The sequence below is a fragment of the Peromyscus leucopus genome, chromosome 1, assembly GCF_004664715.2.
Source record: "Peromyscus leucopus breed LL Stock chromosome 1, UCI_PerLeu_2.1, whole genome shotgun sequence".
Classification (NCBI taxonomy): Eukaryota; Metazoa; Chordata; class Mammalia; order Rodentia; family Cricetidae; genus Peromyscus; species Peromyscus leucopus.
The window spans coordinates 66,252,162-66,273,466 of NC_051063.1; the positions used below are offsets into that span (position 1 = coordinate 66,252,162).

Here is a 21,305-nt window from a genome sequence, read left to right on the forward strand (position 1 = left end):
TTGTTCTTATACTTATGAATGTAAGGGGTAACTGTATAAATTAAAAACCATTTATTAAATGCTGGTATCAGCCACAAAGAGCAGAGGATATGGGCGCACCAGAAAGGCACAGGATGCCCATGCACAGTTGCCATCATGGGTTCAATGCTTCAGTCACCTTCCCAGATTTATCCCCACACAGATCAGGGCAAGTGCTTCTGTGGCTTTCTGCTCCTATCTCAGGTTTGTTGTCCTTCCCTGGTGGGAGGGACTGGCCGGTCCTTTTTATAACACAGTCAACATGGAGCAGCTTTGTTTTATTATTAAGGATTTTACCAAAGAGCTCCACTCGGCAGATTTACCTCTTCGGAATTTCTCCCTCTTTTAAAAAATTTAAATGATGTGTCTGTGTGTGAATATGTGCACATGATTGTGGGTGCCTAAGGAGGCCAGAAGAGGATATCAGATTCTCTGGAGCTGGAGTTGCAGGTTGTTGTGAAAGGCCCAACGTGAGCACTTGGAACAAAATTCAGGTCTTCTTCGAGAAAAGTGTGTAGTCTGAACCTCTCAGTCATTACTCCAGTTCCAGGTTTAACCCTCTTTGGCCAGTGGTTCTCAACTTGTACGTCATGACTCCTGGGGTGTGTGTGTCACATAGCAGAAATCGTGTATATCAGATATTTACATTATATTCATCACAGTAGCAAAATTACAGTTATGAAGTGGCAATGAAGTAATTTTATGGTTGGGGGTCACCACACCATGAGGAACTGTATTAAAGGGTCACAGCATCAGGAAGGTTGAGAACCACTGCTCTTGGCTCTTATAGTAACTCAGAGTCCTTTCTCACTACATAAGAAAGTCATGCCTAGGGTGTCCGTAACTTAGTGCATCCCTTTCTCCATACCCAGAAGAGTGACAAGGAAAACAAAAAAAGCATTGTCCTGGGCTTTGGTCCCCGGTGTCAGGCATCAGCGCCACCACTGTCCCTCTCACACTGACCTCGTGTTGGGGGTTTCTGCCACTGGGATGACTACTCACTTCATGTAGATTTGGTTGGGCAGGTGGTCAGTCATATTTTTCTGTACATGCCTTAAAACTCACTGGCATTGTTGCTGGTAAAACCATGGCTCTAAAGCATCAAAGTGATACTCAGTTTTGCAACCCTCAGCTGAGAACAGGTTGTCATTTTTGAAACAACCTACCTGCCCTTTAATCTCACCTGAATTACTGGATAGAAAGAAAGGCCATCATATTTGTTGTGGTCTGAGTTTGATATTGGAGCCATTCAAACTGCTGAGGGTGGGCTGGGGTGGGTGACAGAGGTCTAGAAAGGTCCTTATCCCTAGAATTTATGCTTTCTGAATTGTTTCCTTTCCTAGAACGATGGCATAGTTGTATTAATGCTTGTTTACTTTTGAAGGGCCTCCTCTCCTGATGTTTCTCTTTCATGGTGGGAATTAGGCTTTAGCTCATTGTTGAACCGAGATTTCATGACTGCCTTAAGTAGGACAGCTAAGTATGGCATGCTGAGTCTTGGCTTTGCGTCCCTGTTGGACTTGTGATTGTCCAGAGTTCTTAATTTCAAACAATATTTGCCTCCCCTGCCCCAGTTCCATCTGGGAGAAGGGCCCACTTGCTGCTGTTTTGGACTGAAGAGAATAAATCTTCATTTTCCTCTAGGAGGTACCAACAGCTTTTGTTTTCTAAAAAAGAACAAAGGAAGTGACACTTTCCAAACCCAGATGAGCAGTGGGATCACATATACTTTGGAAAATGACCCCTTGAGTGCTGTCTGAGCAAAGTGCTGCTGATCCAGAAAGATGGGGATACCCCCACCTCCAGAGTGGCCAAACCTGTCTGGGACTCTGTTCTCCCTTAAGGATGGCAGCTTGAGCCAGGTGTGGTGACTGACACAGGGAAGGCTAGTATTCAAGAGGTTGAGACGAGAGGATCACTGCAAGTTTGAGTCCATCCTAGGCTGTTCCAGGCCAGCCTAGGTAGAGTAGGCTGGTCACTTCCTCTGCCATAATGGACCCAAATGTTAGCCCTGGCTGTGTCTAGGATACCTTGCAGCATGGGATTCTCTGTCACTGGACATAGGGATTTCACGGCACAGTGACTCCAACCTATGAGTCCTGGATAATGAGCTCAGTGATGTTTTTCTACCCCTGCCCATCCCCCAGATCTGCAGTACTCTCATGACTCCCCTGTCTCTGGATCTGAGAACAGAAGACAAGTGGGGACCCTAGAGGCTGCCTCTTGTGGGTTGCTCTCCATGTGTATGTAGTGTAGTCCGTTGTCAACTCAAGCCTTCTTGTGACTGCCCAAACAAGAGCCTCCTCTCTTGATGTTTTGCTCAGTGGTCCTTGCTGGAGACAGGTGAGCCTGCTAGGGACTTGGTTACTTTCCCCTCTGTTACTGGAGCTGAGAGAGTGTTCAGAATTAAAACAATCATCTCTCTCCTTCTCTTTCATTCAAAGGAGCCTCCACCCATGCTGGTAAGAGGGGAGGAGACTGCAGCAAAAGGGAACAGACCTGTGGCCTCCACGCCTGTGCCCGGATCCCCCTGGTAAGTCTCATCTAAAGCCAAGAGCTATATAAAACACAGCTTCGTGTCCCAGAGTCTGCTTAATGTCATCAGAGAGAAAGTGCATGCTCCTTAGGTGTATTATGCTTAATAAAACAAAATCTCCACCCCAGGGCAGGTATAATTCTCCGCTGTTGTCACATCTGTAGAAAGGAAAATGGCGCTTAAGTGATGAGTTTCTCTGTCTTGATGTATTTGTATGAATTAAAACAGCAGCATTGTTGCATATAGATCAGCGAGAGTCAGCGGCTCGAGGTAAATGTAGCGTGCCATGAGCTGCTAAGAATTCTCTACCCTCTCCTGGAGGAGGAGCATCGGGAAGTAACTGTTAATTAAAGCCATGTCTCGCTCTCTCCAGCTGCCCTGCGAGGATTCCTGATCTCTGAGTATGCCTTACTCCAAAACACCTTCCACAAGGGAGCCACAGTCTTTGGTTTTTAAAAGTGCCCTTTTCTAATGGAGTAATTTGGAACTGGGATAAAAAGGTTATTATAGTAAAAATTAGTTTTAAAACCTGACAATTGGAGTACAATATACAGCTGGGAGGAAATGCTAAATCCAACTAAGAGAAATAGCAATGATGGCATTAGGATAATGTGCCCTCCAGGGACAGCAATGGGGGTATTGGGGTAATGCGCCCTTTGGGGGCTGCAGTGGGGGGAGGTATCAGGGTAATATGCCCTCTGGGAGCTGCAATGGGGCCATCAGGGTACAACATTCTCTAAGAACAGCAATGGCATGTATCAGGAAGAGTGACTTGCTCATTGTCTCAGGTCCTCACGTCTACTGTGCAGGGCTTATTGAACCTTGTAGCTGTGTGCTGGCTATCTATTCTACTTAAGAGAAAGGGTATCCCTTTTTCCTGTGTAGGGTAGTGCCCATGTTGTAGCATTAGTGACCTCTTGTTCACCACATTCTGCGATGTCCCTGGGAGTGACTGGGTGCTGCTTCCTTAAGCCCATGGACCCCAGGGCTCTCTGAGTCTATTGTTCAATTCTGACTCCAGATACTAGATTACAAGGTGACATCAGCTCTCTGGGCTAAAGGCTCAGTCCCAGGAGACTATTTCATGAAGATGCTAGTCAGCGGGTGGCCTCAGCAGGCTACCCACACTCTGTCTAGCTGACTACAAATCCAGGGCCTCCCACTGCCTCCCCTCAATTTTGGTGATAATTCTCTAGAGTGACTCACAGGACTCAGGAAAGTGCTTAACTGTGATTAGCTATGATTGCAGTTTTATTATAAAGGATATGACTCAGGAGCTGTGAGATAGAAGAGAATCACAAGGCCCTGGGTTGGGACGGAGCCTAGTGCTTCTATGCCTTTTTTGGGCACCTGGCAACTGAACATATTTTCATGCCCAGAAGATGCCCAGCTTGCTGTTCTATTTCAATGGCAGTGTCCCTATGGAGACATATTCAGGTAGGTCTTTGGCCAAGTGATTAAACTCAGTCCTACTTCCCTGGGAGGTTATGGTGGAGTTGCAAGCGCTCATAGTGGGATAGCCTAGTCTATGGAGACAGTCCACATCCTGAACATTCTAACAAGAACTCAGGTGTGGTCAGAGGAGCAAGGTATGCTCCTGTCACTCATTAGGTCTCAGGAACCTCAGCAGTTCTGTGCCAGGATCTAGAGGGAAAAACTACGTGTAGAAATACCCATTGATCACACCTCATGCCTTGGCATCCATGGAACTGCCCTTGGGAGACTGTACCTCTAGATGTGACCTTGAATAGTAGAATCTTTTAACAAAATCCTGTGGCTTGCTTTTGTCTGATACAGTGATGCAGTGAAGAATAGGAAATGGGACAGGTTGATGGTCAGCAAGGCTCATAGGTGGTAACTCTTCCACTCCCTGCATGAGGATTTTTGGCCTCCGAATTAAGTCAGAATGTGAGCCTTCTTGCCTTGGGTATCAGGAGTCCCTTGACTATCACATGATCATGATATAAATGAAACCCTTCTTGCTACAGCAGGTGTTTGGGAATCACAGAGTGGGGGGGGGGGGTTGGCTCATTGGAATAAAACATTCTATCCCAGGAACAGGATCACATGAAACTATTGTTGGTTTCTGAGAGTGGAGCCACCAAGTCCAGGATTCTTCTAGAAGGTGGGATGAACAAGGGTGTGGTGCCAGTTGAGAGGAAGCCCTTCATCTGGTTAGCTGAGGTGAGTAGGAGCAAGGTTGTGAGACCAAGCTGCAGCTGGAGAGGGTCCAGGCCTGAAAGGAGGGACAGAGCCACAGAGGCCCCACTGGACACACAAAGTTCCTGCTGCCCTGCTGCCTTAGGCTGGTGGAGGGCAGCTCCTGGCCCTCTCCTCTCTGACTGACAAGCTGATTGTAGTGGGGACTATGCAACAGAGCCCATCTGAGCAGTGCACAGGGTACCATACTCTAGGAAAAAATCCCTAGATGCCTATACATGGATGGAGGGGCTCCATTCCATGGACCAATCAGAATTAGACCTCTCCACTGGCACCTGTGCAGTATTACAGAGGGTGAGGAGGGTGGTGCTATCTCCCTTGCATCTTTTGCTTTGTGTGTTCCTAACTTCAGCTCTGCTTAAGCTAGAGTACCTTGCCTTATAAAGTGGCCCTTTAGCTAAGGATGTTGTGTTGGAAGATCACACCCAAGCCAGGAGGGGATTCTTCCTTGCTCTGAGAAGTAGAGGAACCTGGATACTCCATGGAGAATAACAGCTCCCAGTTCTCACTTCTGCTGCCAGCGTGGTTGAGAGGGACTTTGTGGGCACCCGGAGTGACAGCCTCACTAATCCTGGCATCACACATATGGAGTCTTAGGGACCAGACTCTTGCTGACAGCAGTCTGCTTAGGGATGTTACTTCTCCCCCTGGGGAGCCAGGGCTGTCTTCCCTAGGACCAGAGGTCCTCCACATGTGGAGCTATGTGCGTCTGTCTCTCCTTAGGGAGAGCCTTGACATCATCTCTGTTATCTCAAGTCATTGCTGCCATCACACTCTTGGGGTTCACCAGTGTCTGGTTGTCCCTGGTCAGCCAGGTACTCTGGGAATCCCCAGAGGTGCAGGAGCCACAATGTGTCCCCTTTACCTATCTCTGTTCACATATATCATCTGCAGTCATGGTATAACGGCACCCTCTCCACAGAAAGAGTAGCCACCTTGAACTAACTGCTAACAAGCAACTCCATTCAAGTCGGAATGCAGAAGCTCCTGGGTGGAGATGGGCAGGGTCAGGGCAAGTGCAGCCTGGGAGGTGGTGATGTCCCATCACCAGCTTCATAGATGTGGGTGCACATCACAGGAACTCCGGGATCTCTGTCTCAGCAGCGGGAGACTTAGGTTACAGCCACCCTGACAGCATCTCCTGGAGGTATGCTCATTGGCTGTGGGCAGGCCACGGTTTTCCATTAGCCCAGCAGGGCACCGTCCCCTCACTGCTCTGAGAACCAGACATTGCTGTGGCTGGTAGTAAAGCAGGACAAAAAACAAAGTCCTGCACCTGGGGTCAGGACACAGCATTCCCTGTTGAAGTTGCATGTATGAATGGGGCAGTGGAGTCTCTGGGGATCAGACTACAGAACCCCAGGGTTCTTCAGTCACTGCAAACATCAGGTGGGGTGTCAGGTGACATGATACACAGCAGATGTCAGACAGGTTGAAGAAATGGCTTTAAAAGTGTGAGAGGGCCCGCCCTACAGGGCCACTCTATGCTGAAGAGTTCAGTAAGCCAAAAGTGAGTCAGAGCATCCCGAGGCCTTCATCACCATGTAGGAAGCCCTCCTATAGTCTAATTACCAAGAGATGGCCAGACAGATGGTCTCCTCAGATCCATTAGTGTAATCCTAGAAACACAAAGCCAATCCCTGATTAAGAGTGGATCCAGAGTTCTGCCCATTCTCCTCTCATGGTGGGTGCCAGTTTAACCATTAAAGGTGTTTCCTGGCTCCAGAATCACATCTTCAGCCAACTCTCCATTTCAGAAGGGCTCGGAGCTTATTGCTGTTGGGTGGTTTGAAGGGACCCGGAATCCAGACACAGGTTTTAAGGTGCTGAAGAGGGAAGTATGTGCATCCACTTCCACACAAAGTGAGTCCTCACTCATGAGGAGGCTGAGCATACCCCTGGTGTTGCTGAGGGAACTGATCCTTTCTCCTGTTAACACTAAAGTGCTTCTCTTGCAATTATTGATGACATGGGGACATTTCAAAGGTAATGGCCACACAAAGTGTAAAATCCATGAGGCTTTCGCTCAAAGGGCAATGAATGTCAACATCAATGATTCATTAGCATCTGAGAGTCATTTTAGAGATTATGGGTTTATAAATAATTAGCTATTTTCATGAAATTTAAACCATGTGTACTGAACATTTCACATCACTTCACTTTTCTAAGAAGGACCAGATGGATGTGGTTCAAGTTTTGTTAGCGACTTATCAGCAAAGTTCTTTGTGAGGTGACGTGGGAAGAAGAAGAGGGCTGCCAAGGTGTCAAGGGACGTGGCACTGTCACAGGCACCCCCTTGCCAAGGCGGATTCCCCTCGTGCTTGGTTCTTGTCCTAAGAATCAGAGACAGTTGAAGTGCTGAGTCCTTGCCCAATGAGCATGGCACATTGCCAGGCTGGCGCCTTTTGTCCCACTGAAAGGCCAGTGGCGGGCAGTCCTTGTTGGGTTAGAGATGTGTTTGGGAAGAACCACTGCAAGCGTGTCTCTTAGAGCGGAGTTAGCCCTCCTAGGCACAGTCTTTGTCCCTGATTTCATGTTAACAGCATGGCTTTTGTTCTGACTTCATTTGACATTTGAAGAATATCATAACTACCAACTAATTGCATACAGCTTTAAAAAAATAGGATCTCTGGACATGTGGGGAAGTATTGCGTTTGTTTGACTTTAAAAGGATCTGCTTTCATGTTCGTGGATGAAGTTGGCTGAGCTGCTTCAGAGAGAAAGGAGCAGCTCCCCAGGCGCGACACATACGGATGTTTGACTGGAGAGGGAGAGGTGATTAGGAATCACAGTTATTAAGGGAGAAGCGGGCTGGGCCGCATCAGTGCGGTGTCAATTCTTCATGTGACATGTGATCACGCTCGCTCAGCTGAGAGCAAGCATCACTCTTCTTTGAGTACATACTGCTGAAAGGAAACCAAATGTCACTTTGTCCCCTTTGCATAATTGAGCCTTTTATTATGTCAGAGAAGGGACAGGTAAGGTGTTACTGCTGGGGAGGGGAGCTGAATGCTGAATTAAATGTCAAAGTACTTAGTTATGGCAGATGGAGGAGGAGGCAGGAGGAAGCCACCACTTAGACCCAGGCTTAAGTGGCCTCTGGAGGTATCCTCCTGGGTGGGTAGAGGGAGGAATGTACAGCTCCCAGCTCCAGGTGTTTTATCAATCTCCATGAGGTAGACTAGAGTCTTGAAACAATGCTAGGCTGTAGGATCCACTGTGGCATCTCAACTGTGATTTTGATTATCTTAGACTGAGTAGGGAGGCCAGATGTCAGGGTAGCTGGTGTTTTGTTTTGTTATTGTTATGTTTTAAAAAAGCTCGGTAGTGTGTAAAAAGTGGGGACCCTGGTAGAGAAAGACAAAAGAGAGTAGTGGCATCCCCTCACAAGATAGATCCTTTAGGCAGCCCCAGCCCCCTGATGGGTTGGCCTCCCTAGTTCCTTGGAGACAGCCTGGGCTGTATGTAGAGAGGTAGGGCCCGTGATCACACTCTGAAAGGCTGGAGGCAGAGTGTCCCAAAACTAACTGCTCATCAGCTACTGCTAATTGGCCACTCCTAGAATGAGGACATCTGAGTAACAGCTAGAGATAGCTAGCTCCAACATGTCCAGGGCATGCCAAGAAGCAACAAGGACAAGCCCTGAGTTGCAGTGGAGGAGCCCAGGCTGGCACACCTTGAAAAGCCATTCCTGCAGCCTCTCTGGGTGCCACAGTGAGAAGGCATGTGAGCGGCAGGCAAGGCTTTGTCAACTCTTCCATAGCGCTCTCTCCTCACCTCTGCCCACTCTCACCTCAGAAAGAGAAAAGACACAGAGAAAGCGGCGCCTGAAAGGTGCTGAGGCATTGCCTTCAGGAGCCAGGCCCCAGTTCCACACTGTGCCTCTCTAGATCCCTGAGAAACATTCCTCTGGCAAGCATCACTGCTGGGCCAGCCTTTAATATGGGGGATGTGACAGTCAGGTTATAAAGCTATGAACCTTCTCAAGCACAGTGGTGCTGACAGTCATGTGTCAGCTGCTCGTTATCCCTATCCTGGGTGAGATACAATGTCCCTATTCCCTGTGAACTCACTCTGAAATAAATGGGGTGGAGGGAGGCATGGCCAACGTGGTTGGGTTGGAAAGCATGTTCTTCTCACCCCCTTGATTAGACTCCACAAGCCTCATGGTCCTCTTCTTCACCTGCAACTGGGCCACAGAGGACCCACAGCCCTGTCCAGGTCAGTCCCCTGTGGAGATGAAGCCCCAGAGAGAAAGATCCAGTGAGCTTCAAGCTTCATCCAGAAGTCATGGGCAGAGCATGGAGGGCATAGTCCATAGAACAAGAAGCCACAAGTATGTTTGTCCAGGGTTCATGGAGGCAGCAGGCCAGACTCTATTTCCCACATCAGTGGGCCGAGCAGCTGTGATTCTCCCACACCTCAGGACTTGCTGTTCAAAGGGTGACTTTATTACTAAAAAACCCTTTTCTAGAACAAAACACCACCACCAGATCTCTACACAAGGGGCTTCTCAGTGTAGGGATCCTGTATCAGACTTAAATAACTCCATTGCGCTAATTACATCCTCCGGGATCCAGGGACATTTTTCGAGAAGAGGGATATGGCTGCCATCCAGGAATTATCCGGCATGATTGGAGAAGAGGAGCTATCCATGTACTTAAAATGGGCATAAAATGAAACATAAAATTAATTTTGCATGTCATAGCCAGCTCCGTCTAGTTGAAACCAACTGGAACAAGTGGATGGGCAGATTTCCTCCTGGGAGCCACATCTATTTACCTGTCACTGGCCCTGCAGTTCAATTCCACATGCTTCCCCCGGGCACGGGGACTGGTTCTCTGCAGCCTGGATGTAAATGTGTACGGTGTTAATTGTCACTCCTCCCCCTAGACGCTAATGCTCCATTAAGTCTCTAATTAGCTCCATTCCTCCGTGGCTTTAGAAGTTTGGTGATGGCGAGATGGGAAGCAGGCGATGTTTCCTCCACCTTGAGGCATTGCAGAGAGCCAGTCCTTCTCGGGGTGGGATGCGCTGGTATGGCTCTCAGAGAACTCAGAATGGGCAATGAAGATTCATCTTTGTGAAAAGGAGGCCAGGGGTAATTTGGCCAAATAAATGTAAATCTTGATATGTGAAGTCCCTTTCTTTAGTGGATGAGAGAGCTTGGGAGGTAGAGAGGAGACACCTGAGAACCCAGAGATGCTGACCTGGGCCTCCCAGCAGAAAGACTTGGAGATACATGTCCCTAGTGGTCCTTGCATCCCTGACTTCATGGAAAGGAGCATAACTGTTGAAGGCCATGAGTCCAACTCCCCTGCTTTGCTTCATTCTGGTCTGTGGTGAGATTCAGGTGTCCCCTCTGGAGGCCGCTCTAACCTGCAGAGCCCTGCCCTTACTCCCTCCACTGGAGACCATGTGCCCAGTAGCTCTCTAACTTCTCAGCCTAAGGTCTAAGGAGCCTTCAGTAGGGTACGGACTCCTAACCCTCTACCATCTAACTTCTTGGACCACCTACATAGATGCACCTGCCTAGATACACCTGTCTACACCCAGCATAGAAGCTGTCTGCCCAAGTCCAGGTGCCCACCTTTTCCAGATCAGTTGATTTGCTTTGAGCCAAGTTTCCAGTTGATGGGAAATCTCTATGTGGCAGACCAGGGTCCACAGCTGACAGCCTGTCATGACTAAACCTCAGCACTCTGGAGCAGGATTTCTGCTCCTCTCAACCCAGAGGCGGAGGACTGTCTTCACTCATCTGATTTCAGCTTCTCTCCAGTTCTCTCATGCCCAAGCCCCTTCTTTGACCACAGTCTTACCTGAACTCAGTGTGTCACCCTCAGCCTTCTGGACGGCTAGGGGTTTCCTACAGACCACCTGCAGAGATCCATCTGTTCCACATTAGGAGAGCCTCTAGAGCCCTGTGGGGGACTGGGATGAGCTGAGGCTGCTGCATGTGCCTCCCCACTCTCTCCAAACCCCTCCTACATTTCTGTCCTTGAGGGTTGACCTGCAACTGTACTTCCTCCCCTTTCGGGGTCCTCTGACTCTTCCCCCACATCCAGCTCCCCAGTAAATCTCATTCAAATACCGCTACATCTGTGGCATTAATTAAACATGCCAGTGCCTCCTCAGACCAGCAGATGGTATTTGGCTGGTCACTTCTCAGTGAGTGTTTCTCATCATTACCTCAATGGCAGGCCCTGATGGGAGAACCTGAGCCTTGGACCTGAAAACCAAGCAGAAGGTATTGGGAAGACAAGGACCCACCTCCATCATTGCCACCTCAGCTGCTGCCACCAAACTCCCCTGGAAGCTTAGCCCTCCCCCAGCATGGGGATCATCTTGCATGGGGCTCCACAGACACAGTGCATGGGACACAGATGTAACTGTTACATGTTACCTGAGGGGGTCTCCAGGGAAGGAGAAGAAAGAAACCAGTGTTCAGAGGACAGGGGCTATCTATGGAGCCCAACTGTGTCCTGGCCCATGTATTGACCCCTTTTAACCATCTTCAGATGATGAAGGGCTTCAGAAAGCCAAACCAGAGCAGTCAGATTCCTGTGCATCCCTATCCACTGGGCATCCTCACCCAAGAAGATCAATCTGTAGGAAGGGGCCATAGCAGTCACCATGATCAGAGTTCTGGCACCAACTTAGGTAAGAGTAAGAACCATGAGTTAGACATAGGCTGGAGGGACAGGTTCTCTTCTAGAAGGGAACACTTTGAAGAATGGGATCATGGTAAGACCCAGTGGTAGGTCCATGGGTCCACCAAGCTGTTGCAAAGACAGAGAAACCAAGCTCATGCTGGAGGCAGATCTCCAAAGCTGTTTCCCAGCCCAGAGTCCTCTCTCTTCAGTCAGTTCTTCAGTTTGGGGTAGTAGCACAAGGCTAAAGTTTGATGCCAGTTCCTGAGTGCCTATGGGACCATGGGGTACAGTGACTTCCTGAGAGGATGGTGCCCCTCTGGCTCTCTGCTGAGGTAGAGCCAAATGAATAGACTTCTGTTTGGAGACAAAACAAACAGTTCAAGTCTTAAGGAAACAGACAAGAATGCAGAGAACTAGGGGTATTTCTAGAGTTTCATACTCAGGCCAAGTTCAGTCAACCTTCAAGAAGAAAGATAATCTGAGTAAGATTGCAAACGGCTCACCAGCTTCTGGGAGCTTCAATTCAGCCTGCTTTTGCAGCTACAGCAAGTCACCTAAAGTCTGGTTATATCTGGGAAAGGGTCTAGGCTGAATCTTGCTTCCATCACACACCTCTCCATCTTGGATCTCAACAGTAACTTAGACTACTGTCCTATAGTCCCCCAAAAGCACAGCCCTGTGGGGCCTTCTAGGGACTAAGAAGTAGCTTGATGTGTGACCAGTTGCACAGCCCCTAGAGGAAACTCTATCTAGAAGGTAGGGTTATGGCTCCCATTAGGAGTTTATGTCCCTGTGGAGCCCACTAAGGATCCACACTGTGTATGACCTACAGTATGTGTAATTATACTTCACTTTGCACATAGTATGACTTCTCATGTCCCAGCTTCTGTACTGTGCAGCATACAGCCTCCCTCTAAGCTCTTATGAGGAGGTCAGGGCTAGGCAGTATGAGGGCAAGGCCTTGGGTACAGACAGGGCACAGTGCTCCTTCTCCATGCTTTGATTTCCCCTCTAGAAGGGTGACACTCAGAAAAAAAAAACAGCCTCTACTGCCCTTTCCTAATGACAATGATGGTAAAGTGAGGCCTTCCCGTGTTTCCTGGAAGGGCAACAGCAGATTCAGAGGCCGAGGTCAGGATTCTTCCAAGTATCATGACCAAGCCATGGTAGCTAAAGTTTCTGGACACATAGCTAATAACCTGGTTGCTGACACCAACCTGAAGGTCCCCAAGGGTGAAGTCCATCAGTTGATCTACAAAGACCAGCTTCTGATGGTTGTGGAGTTCGCAAGTCACTACCTATTGCCAGAGAAAGTGGCCCCTTCGATATCTTTCCTATTGGAGGGAAATGAGCTATGGACAAAGGTATTCCTGGACAGCCACACAAGGATTACCAAGGAGCCACCCTCCAGACTGCTCTGACCTGGATCCAGGCTATAGATGCCTCAGAGAAGCAGAGTCTGGACTGGAACATCATGGAAACAGTCCAGTCCAGACTCTGCAGCACCCAAGTCTCAGATTTATTTGCATTTGGAGCCTATCTATGACTCAGGACATCTCCCCATCTCAAGATCTTCATCTAAGTCCTTTTATCACGTGAGGCAACCTATTTGTGGGTTCTGGGATCTGAATGTGGATATTTTGAAGACTGTCATTCTATCTATACCACTATGGAACCTGGCCTGGTCAAGATATCTGATGGGCCTCAGGTCATTAGGGTCCTAATCCAGCCAGTTGTTAGCATATAGGAACCAGCCCTGGGCCCTCAGCACAGCTCATGGAACAAAGCTAACTGGCCTAAACATGGAGCAGATTCTTCTAAGCAAATGCTTATGTCTAGCCTTCTAGGGCTATGTGTGAATAAGATATTGAAGGCCCAGCAGTGTCTCCCTGTGCCCTCCAGGTGACCAGGAGTCCTCTCTTGGACAGAGTTTTTATATGCATAGCCTGCCCTACCCTTTCCTGTAGCACAGAGAAGCATGGGGAAGAACTAGAGGCACTCAGAGGCTACTGTGGGAAGCTGAGGCCAGGGAGGGGTGGGTACCTTGCCCAAGGTAAGTTTTAAGAGATGTCTTAGTCAGGCTTACTCTGTAGCTGCCTAAGAAAAGGGGATATACCACAAGACTGAAGGCCAACCTTGTAGAAGGGCTCTCTTTTTCTGTGTCTATCTCTGTTTCTCATTCTCTCAAGGTGTTTCAAAACAATACTTGATTCCTTCCTTCAGATTTAGGTGTCCATAGATGAAAGTATGAGGCCCTTGTAAAAGTGAGCAGGGTGAGAAAAAAGGGCTCAGTTGCTGAGTCAAATGGTCCATGTGTCATCTTGGCTGCATGGTATTCCTTGATGGAAGTGCAGGGTGGAACAGGGAAGGCAGTGAACTAGTCCCCTGGAGCTGAGGACACAGGTGCCCAGGTCTGAGATAAAATATCCTGAGTCAGGCAGAGAACTGAGCTGGGGAGGGTGTGGCTTTCTATGGTCTTGGAAGGGTTCTTGGCATCTCTGAACCTGGAATCCTTGCTGGTGAAAGGGGATGAAAATAAAACCTGTTAACTAAATGAGAGAGTGTGAGAAGGAGCACTAAGTGTCCCCAAGGAAGGGCTCTGCCATCATTATTTTTGATGCCTCCAAGAATGTCTTCACAACCTGTAGTTAGTCCCGAGGGGCATTCTGAGAGAGGGGTGTGGGCACTGCTCAGCACCAAGTGTCTCTGAAAGTGACTGAGGCAAGTGTTCAACTTTCACAGGTGTGTGGTCTGGACGGGTGATGACCGGGTTTTCTTCTTCAACCCGACCATGCAGCTGTCAGTCTGGGAGAAGCCAGTGGACCTGAAGAACCGTGGGGACCTCAAGAGGATCATCGAGGACCCACCCCACAAACGCAAGCTGGAGGCCTCAGCAAGTAATTAACAGGGGGTGCGGTGTCATTATGGAAGGGCTGTGCTCTGTCTGGGGGCAGGGGCAGGGACTGCTGGTCCCGGTTATGCTGGGAAGTGGTTATAATGGAGTCGTGTTGAGGATGGCAGACTTACAAATTCAGTTTTCGTGGCACTTCCCCACTGAAACCTCAACCCTTTCAAGTGGTGGGCTTGGGCTCCTTGCTGTATCCCATGAGGCCATTGGTGCAGGGACAGTGCAAATGGCCACTAGCTGTCCTTTGACACTCATTTGGTGCACATGTTGATCTGCACTGGAGAGCAGATGTGGGCAAATGAGTGTGCATTTCCTTCAAGCCTGTGGACCATTCTAACCCCTGGACTATGGAGGTCATTGCTATAGATTAATGAAAGTCCACATATAGGGTGGGGCAAGGAGCCTTCTGTCCTGTAGAAGGGGTTACTAGGTGAGGAGCTGCCTGCTTCTGACCAGCCTGTGAGTCCTATCTCACCAAGAGAGCTGGAGAGCACCCAGCATCCCCTGAGAAGCTCCTTTTCAGGAAAGCAGATGCAAATTTTATGAGTGGTGCACGGGGAAGCCCTACTCTCTAAGTATATAGATTACCAAAGCATCATTCCAGAGGTGTGTGGGGACTGAACATGTCTCACCCATGCTAGACAGACGAGTGTTCTGACCACTGAGCTGTACCTCCAGCCTCTTGTTAGTTACTGTTTGGAAACAGGGTCTCATTAAGTTGCCTGGGCTGTCCTTGAACTCACACTGTAACCCCCAAAGGCTTTGAACTTTCAGTCTCTCTGTCTCAGTTGTCCAAGTGGATGGAGTTACAGGCCCACACCAGGCTGGCCTTATCTTCCATTCTGAGAGTGGTTATACACTCTAATAAGCCAGAGCGGTGGGCATGGGAACTTGACTTTTTTAAAGGAAGTTGTTTTGTTTAATCTTAGAAAGTGTTCTATAGGGCTTGTGATTTATTTTTATTTTACATTATCTAGAGCTGAACAAGAGGACACCAGCTTACACAGATGGTTAAATCAGAGCCATTTAGAAGGCTGCATATTAAACTCCTCTTAGCTCTCTTCACAGTCCTGAGGGGCATGGAAGTGGTTACTCTCAGGAAGCTGGACTTAGTCCTAAGTGGACGAGAAACAACAATATAGTATGTCTATTTCATTCAAGCAGAACATTCTCCAGAGGGTTTTTCCAGCTGATGATGGGAAAATAAATATGTCCTAGGTGTATATTTACTGTGAAAAAACAAAAACAAAAATCCAAAAACCAAAACAAAATTGTTAAAATGTTCCCGTGTTCAGGGACGAGGAGACTGGACTTGTGACTGTGTTTTTCCCTTTTGATGAAGTGACATCTGAATTAGAGGGAACATTTTCATCACCAGAGAGTCTTTCCAAGCCCTGTAGATCAGTGGCTCCTGGCTCTCAGAAAACAGAAGGTGCCCGGGTCAGAAAGAGTGGGAGTATTTCAGATCCTCCATAAGCAGTTGGCGTGGTTTTCCCTGGCAATGACTTCATTTGCTCTGTGGATGGTGATGATGCTTTCTACACCTTTAAGAGCAACTTTCTTCCAGAAACTGGCATGCGCTCTTTTGATTTTGCCCCAAGGACTGATGGGAATGAGAAAGAAATAAAGTTACTAAGGGTTGAGTGCACAGTTCTTCTCCTACTTCCGTTGTTTGCACCAGAGGGGGAGAGATGGGGAGGTCCCTCCAGAGCCTCTACAGGGTCACCTGGGAAGGGGGCTAGGGGCAGAGGAAAGGAGCCTCAGTCACCCAGATCACGAAGGTCAGTGCTCCATTTCATGCCACCAACAGGGATCACTAGGTTCAAATGCAGAGCTGAGTGTCAAGTCTAAAGGACACACCCAGGAAGGGCTGCGTAGCTTAAGGTGACATCAGAACCTGGGACAGTACACCCTTGAGATGGGTAGACAGGCAATTTTGAGATGTGTGACTACAAGGACATTTTTACCTTTAAGAAAAGACCACAAGACAGTGAGCATTTTCCCATACATTTCTAAAGGACGGGCAAATGTCCTCCATTTCAGTTTCTGGTCACCAGGTAGACTTGTATTTTGAGACCAGAACTTCTAGCTCCATGAGACCTGGCAAGCATCTAGGGCAGAGGGTGTTTCTGGAGATTAATTAAAAGATTAATTTAATTAATTAATTAAAAAAGAGGGGAGAACTGATGGTCTCCAACCCACAACAGCCTCATGGCACCTTCCCATGGCACCATTCTTCACGGGTGATGTGGTCTTGGTATAACAGGCCCAGGCAGGTGGCTCTCAGTGGCGACTTTTGTTTTATATTTTGTTCAGCTGTGATCCAGTCTGGATTAGAGTGTATTGCTACATGTTTTTTTTTCTATTCTAAACAGAAAATTTTAGCATTCTGTCAATCCCCACTTGTCTCTCAGAGGCAAATAAAATAATGAACTTTGTACAATGTCAGTCACATTAACTGACATCAGGCAGTGTGTGTCTGTGTGTGTGTGTGTGTGTGTGTGAGAGAGAGAGAGAGAGAGAGAGAGAGAAAAGAGAGAGAAAAGAGAGAGAAAAGAGAGGGTATGAGTTTGGTGTGTAAGTATGGAAATGTTTATATGTGTGAGCATGTGTGAGTATGAGAGAAAAAGAGAATATGTTATACACATGAGAAAATGTGTATGTGTGAATGTGCACTGAGTGCATATGAATTTGTGTATATGAGCCTACGTGTGTATATGTATGTGTGTATATGTATATGTGTGTGAATATATATATATGTGTATATGAATGTACATGTTTATGTGTATGTGAGTGTATATACCTGTTAATATATATGAGTGTGTATGCACATGAGTATACATGTATGTATTTGTGTGTATGAGAATATGTGTGCCTGAGTGTGTATATTTAGGTATGTGTTTGTATGTAAGTGAGTGTATATGAATATATGTGTATGTGTGTGTATATGAGTGTGCATGTATGTATATGAGTACATATGTGTATATATGTGAATATATTTGTATATGAATATGTATGTGGTATGTGTGAATATGAGTGTGCATGTATATGTGTTTATGTGTGTCTACATATGAGAGTGCATGTGTGTATGTGTGTTTAATGAATTTATAGTCTGAGTATGCATGCATGTATATATATGTGTGTGGTGTATGTGTATATGTGACTGTGAATGTATATGTGCATATGAATATGTGTATGTGTATATGTATATATGAGTGTGCACATGTGTGTTTGAGTGTGTGTATATAATAAGTGTGTGTGTGTGAATGCATGTGTGTGTGTGTGTGGTGTGAACATTCATGATGTTAGCCAGGGGAGTAGAGCTCAGGATTACTTACTGGGCATTGGCTCAAATGCTTATCCTTTGTCATTCAGCAGGGAAGGATGGAATCAACCTTTTCATTCTCCTGGCCTTGCTGAGGGACCCCAGAGAAGATCCCAGTTACCCTCTAATTACCTTGTAATGCACCCAGATGTTCTATGCTCTGCAGTTTTGCTGCTGAACTACAGTGCAATGAGAAGCAGAGGCCCCGCCCACTCTAGAATTGTGCAAGATCCTCCCATCAGAGGCTCTCACATTTGTCTCTCCATCAGACTGTTCACCAAGCCTGTCAGAGGTGCAGTTCTTTCTGTGCTGATCAGCAGCAGCAATGTCCCCTCTTACTGGGAATGGGTAGGAATCTCTCTGCCATCTGGCTAGTGTACTGGCAGCTTTATGTCCTTGCAGCCCACCTGCTGTGTCCACAGAGTGCATCTTGTTCCTGCACTGGGAGGTCCTTTCATTGGGAAGTCTAGCAGAGTACAGCACTAAACATCAGAGTGCATTACATTAAATACCTGGCCATTGAGCACTTCCTCGGGGTAGAGGAGAGGCAGGAAGTCTGGCAGTGATCATTCCATTCTCTTCCTCCTGTTCTGTCTCCTCCCTGAAGAGACAGGAGGCCTGGGATGGGACAGAAGCAGCAGGCATCCTCTTGGCAGAGGATGGAGAGAAATGTTTAACAAGAAGTTCCCATACCTGGCTCCTGAAATTCTCACAGCCCTGCAGGATGGCACCACAGGATTTGGGTATGAATTGCTGATATAATAAGCTTCCAAAAGTTGTCCTACACTGAAACAAAAGACCAGATTTCAGTACCAGAGTGCAGAAGTGCAATGTGAGAATCCTGGGTGCTAGCAAGGTCTGTCCTTTCTGAGGCTCTGAGGAGGACCTGTGTCCTCCTCCTTTCCATCCTTGGTGGCCTTCTGATTTCCTTGGTCCATTTCTCCATCTTCAAAGCAACTTCGAGCCATCTCTAGCCTTTCTGACATGGGCCCTCCATCTTCTTTAGGTACTTTTCATTATCCAGGGCTACTTACATAGTATGGGACAATCGCCATTACTAGCTAACTACAAAGAAACTCTGAGTCTCCTCTCTGAGTGTCCTAACACATTCCCAGGCTTTAGATGAGGTTGGTAACATTATTGGGAGGCATCTCTGCTTTTGATGATCTATGTCCCTACTTTACAGAGGAAGGGATGCAGAAAGGGGATCTTGCTGAACTCATGAGTCTATCATATGTGGCATCAGAAATTGAAGGCTGGTGGGTCTGACCCGAGGCTGAAGAAGAGTTTGCCTGGTCAGGTCTCACAGGAGAAATCAGGTACAGGTAGGCTTGACTAACAATCCCTTATTTCCTACCAGGGGATAATAGAGACAAGCAAGAGCTCACTCAGTTTCAATTGCTGTGCAAATATTTTAGTCATTTATATTCAGGATAAGTGTGGATTCACAGTGACATGCATTTCACTAAGGAGGATATAAAATCATCCCGAGGGTAAACACAGCTGCAGCTTGGTGAAGGGGCCACTTCCCGGGCATTGTGTGGCCAGGACAGTGTGCACTGGGTCTCCATATCACAAAGGGACCAGGTGGCCACTGAAAAGCAAATGCTGGAACCCTCCCAAAAATGTAAGGGTGTGCTTCATTAACTCAAGAAGAATTGGGTAGTTGTAGAAGGTTCTGGCTATGGACTCTACCTGCTCAACTCTGTGTGAGGGGCTGAAGCTTACAGTGGAGTTGAATTATGGATGGTGTACCTTTTGTATCATCCGGGATTCCGACTGATATTTGCACAGTGAAGGCGGCAGGAACTTGTTTTCTAAGGTTCATTCCAATGGCTATATTGGTCAATCTCTGTATGTAACATCAGAGAAGAAGAAGGGGGAGGAGACCATTGTCTCTTGAGAGAGTCCCACATGGACTTTATCAAGAAGCTGAGGACAGAATGCAGATAGAGTTTAATACGGACTCCAGCTAGGAAAGGAACAAGTCAAGTCAAGAGACGCTAACACCAGGGTGGGGGGCCTAGTATGTTGGCCTTAGTATCTTGGCCTCCGTCGGGCAAGACTAGTGGGAATTCAGGGCTGAGCCATGTTAGTTAGCTCCCATTCTTCTGTACAAGAAAGACTCTGTGTCCCTCTCTGTGTCCTCAGCCCCTGCCTGTTACATGGAACCGCACAACCCTAATCAGTGTGGTTCCCAGAACCTAACTTTCACCCACTTCTCACCTAGCATAAGAAAGAAGGAGGGAAGATGCAGGGACGGGGGAGGAGAAGGGAAGGAGGATGGGACTTGGTTCTTCTCTAAACCAATCAGTTTTGTTTTTTCATTGAGGTTAATATAGCCCAGGCTTGACACTGGCATTGCCTTCAATAGTGAGCACATGCAGATCAGGAAGCCATGTGCCTTCTAAGGGTATGGCAACCAAGCACACTGAACATCTGGGCCAGTGGCCTTGATGGCCCCTGAGATAGGGCTGATGACATGGGATGTCACATATGGGGTACAAGCATATGGAATGCTGCAGGCCCTGAGGCAAGAGAAGCAGACCAATTTGGGAGACCTAGCCACCCATTTCTGGGCTAAGGAGAGGAAGGCTGGAAGGTTCACTGTGGCATTAAAGCTTAGGATATGGGTAGCACACTTATTGAAGCCCTTGGCAATGATCTTGGAGATGTGTCTTCTATGATCTCTACCAAAATGCTGAGCTTCCTTCTTGAATTTAAGCAAGAAACCTAGGTCACCCAAACAAAACGTCCCATGGAATCCATCTCCGGGATGGGCAACCTGCAGCATCGGCTCCCACTTAGCCCATGCTCTTTCTTAGCAAGAGCTTCTTTGTCATTGCATTGGTCACCAAGAAGACAGTGCTAGTACCTGTGGGTGCCTGGCTGGACCTACAGGTGGAGCTGCTGTGCAGTGGGCTTAGTCTGTGTCCTTCTCCCTGGCCTTTGTCCCTGCTGCAAAGCTAGCTTCCCACTCTCTCACTCCATTATGGTTTCTGTTACCAAAGATTCATTACTTTCCCTGGAGAGACACAAGGAAAGTGTAGTTGTATCAGGTAAGGTACTAGCAGATAAAAGAAAGGACTGTCCAAGCCAGCTTGATGAGTCAATGTATATACTGTGGTTGTTTACATAGGCAACTCAACCATACGGTAGCCAGTCCCCTGGGCAACTTAGGCACAGTTGCACTATTGAAGAGTCCCATTCTAGTCAATTGCTTATCTCTTATGTAATCTCAGGAAGGAAGAACCTCATAAAGAGCTTATAAAGGTCTCATGAGGATCCCATGAGTGTTATAAGCTCTCCTTCCACATAGAAATTTGAATAGGCCCAGGCTCATGAGCATGCTCACAACTACTCTTTTTCAAGATAGTGGTGGACTTGTCCAACATGGGGAGAATGTGGAGGGCATGTCCAACATGGAGGGAACTTCTCCCCCTTTCCTTTGGCTCTTCAATTTTTCCATACCTTCTTCTATTATGTTCCCTGATGTCTCTGAAGCCTTGGAAAGGGATCACACACACACACACACACACACACACACACACACACATTGTTGGTTTTTTACTCTTTTGGGGGGCCTGCCACCCAGCTCCCAAATAAATCATACACAAAGGTTTATTATTAATTATGAATGCCTGG

At 47.5% G+C, this 21,305-nt stretch overlaps 1 protein-coding gene across 1 annotated transcript in view; it reads left to right on the plus strand.

Moving 5' to 3' along the window:
• Tcerg1l (transcription elongation regulator 1 like) overlaps positions 1–21,305 on the plus strand; it is a 193,820-nt gene that overhangs the window by 122,676 nt on the left and 49,839 nt on the right. Inside the window, exons 6-7 of the mRNA XM_028869221.2 lie at positions 2,463–2,551; positions 14,170–14,324. Coding sequence (XP_028725054.1) covers positions 2,463–2,551; positions 14,170–14,324 — 244 coding nt within the window. The remainder of the gene's footprint in view (positions 1–2,462; positions 2,552–14,169; positions 14,325–21,305) is intronic.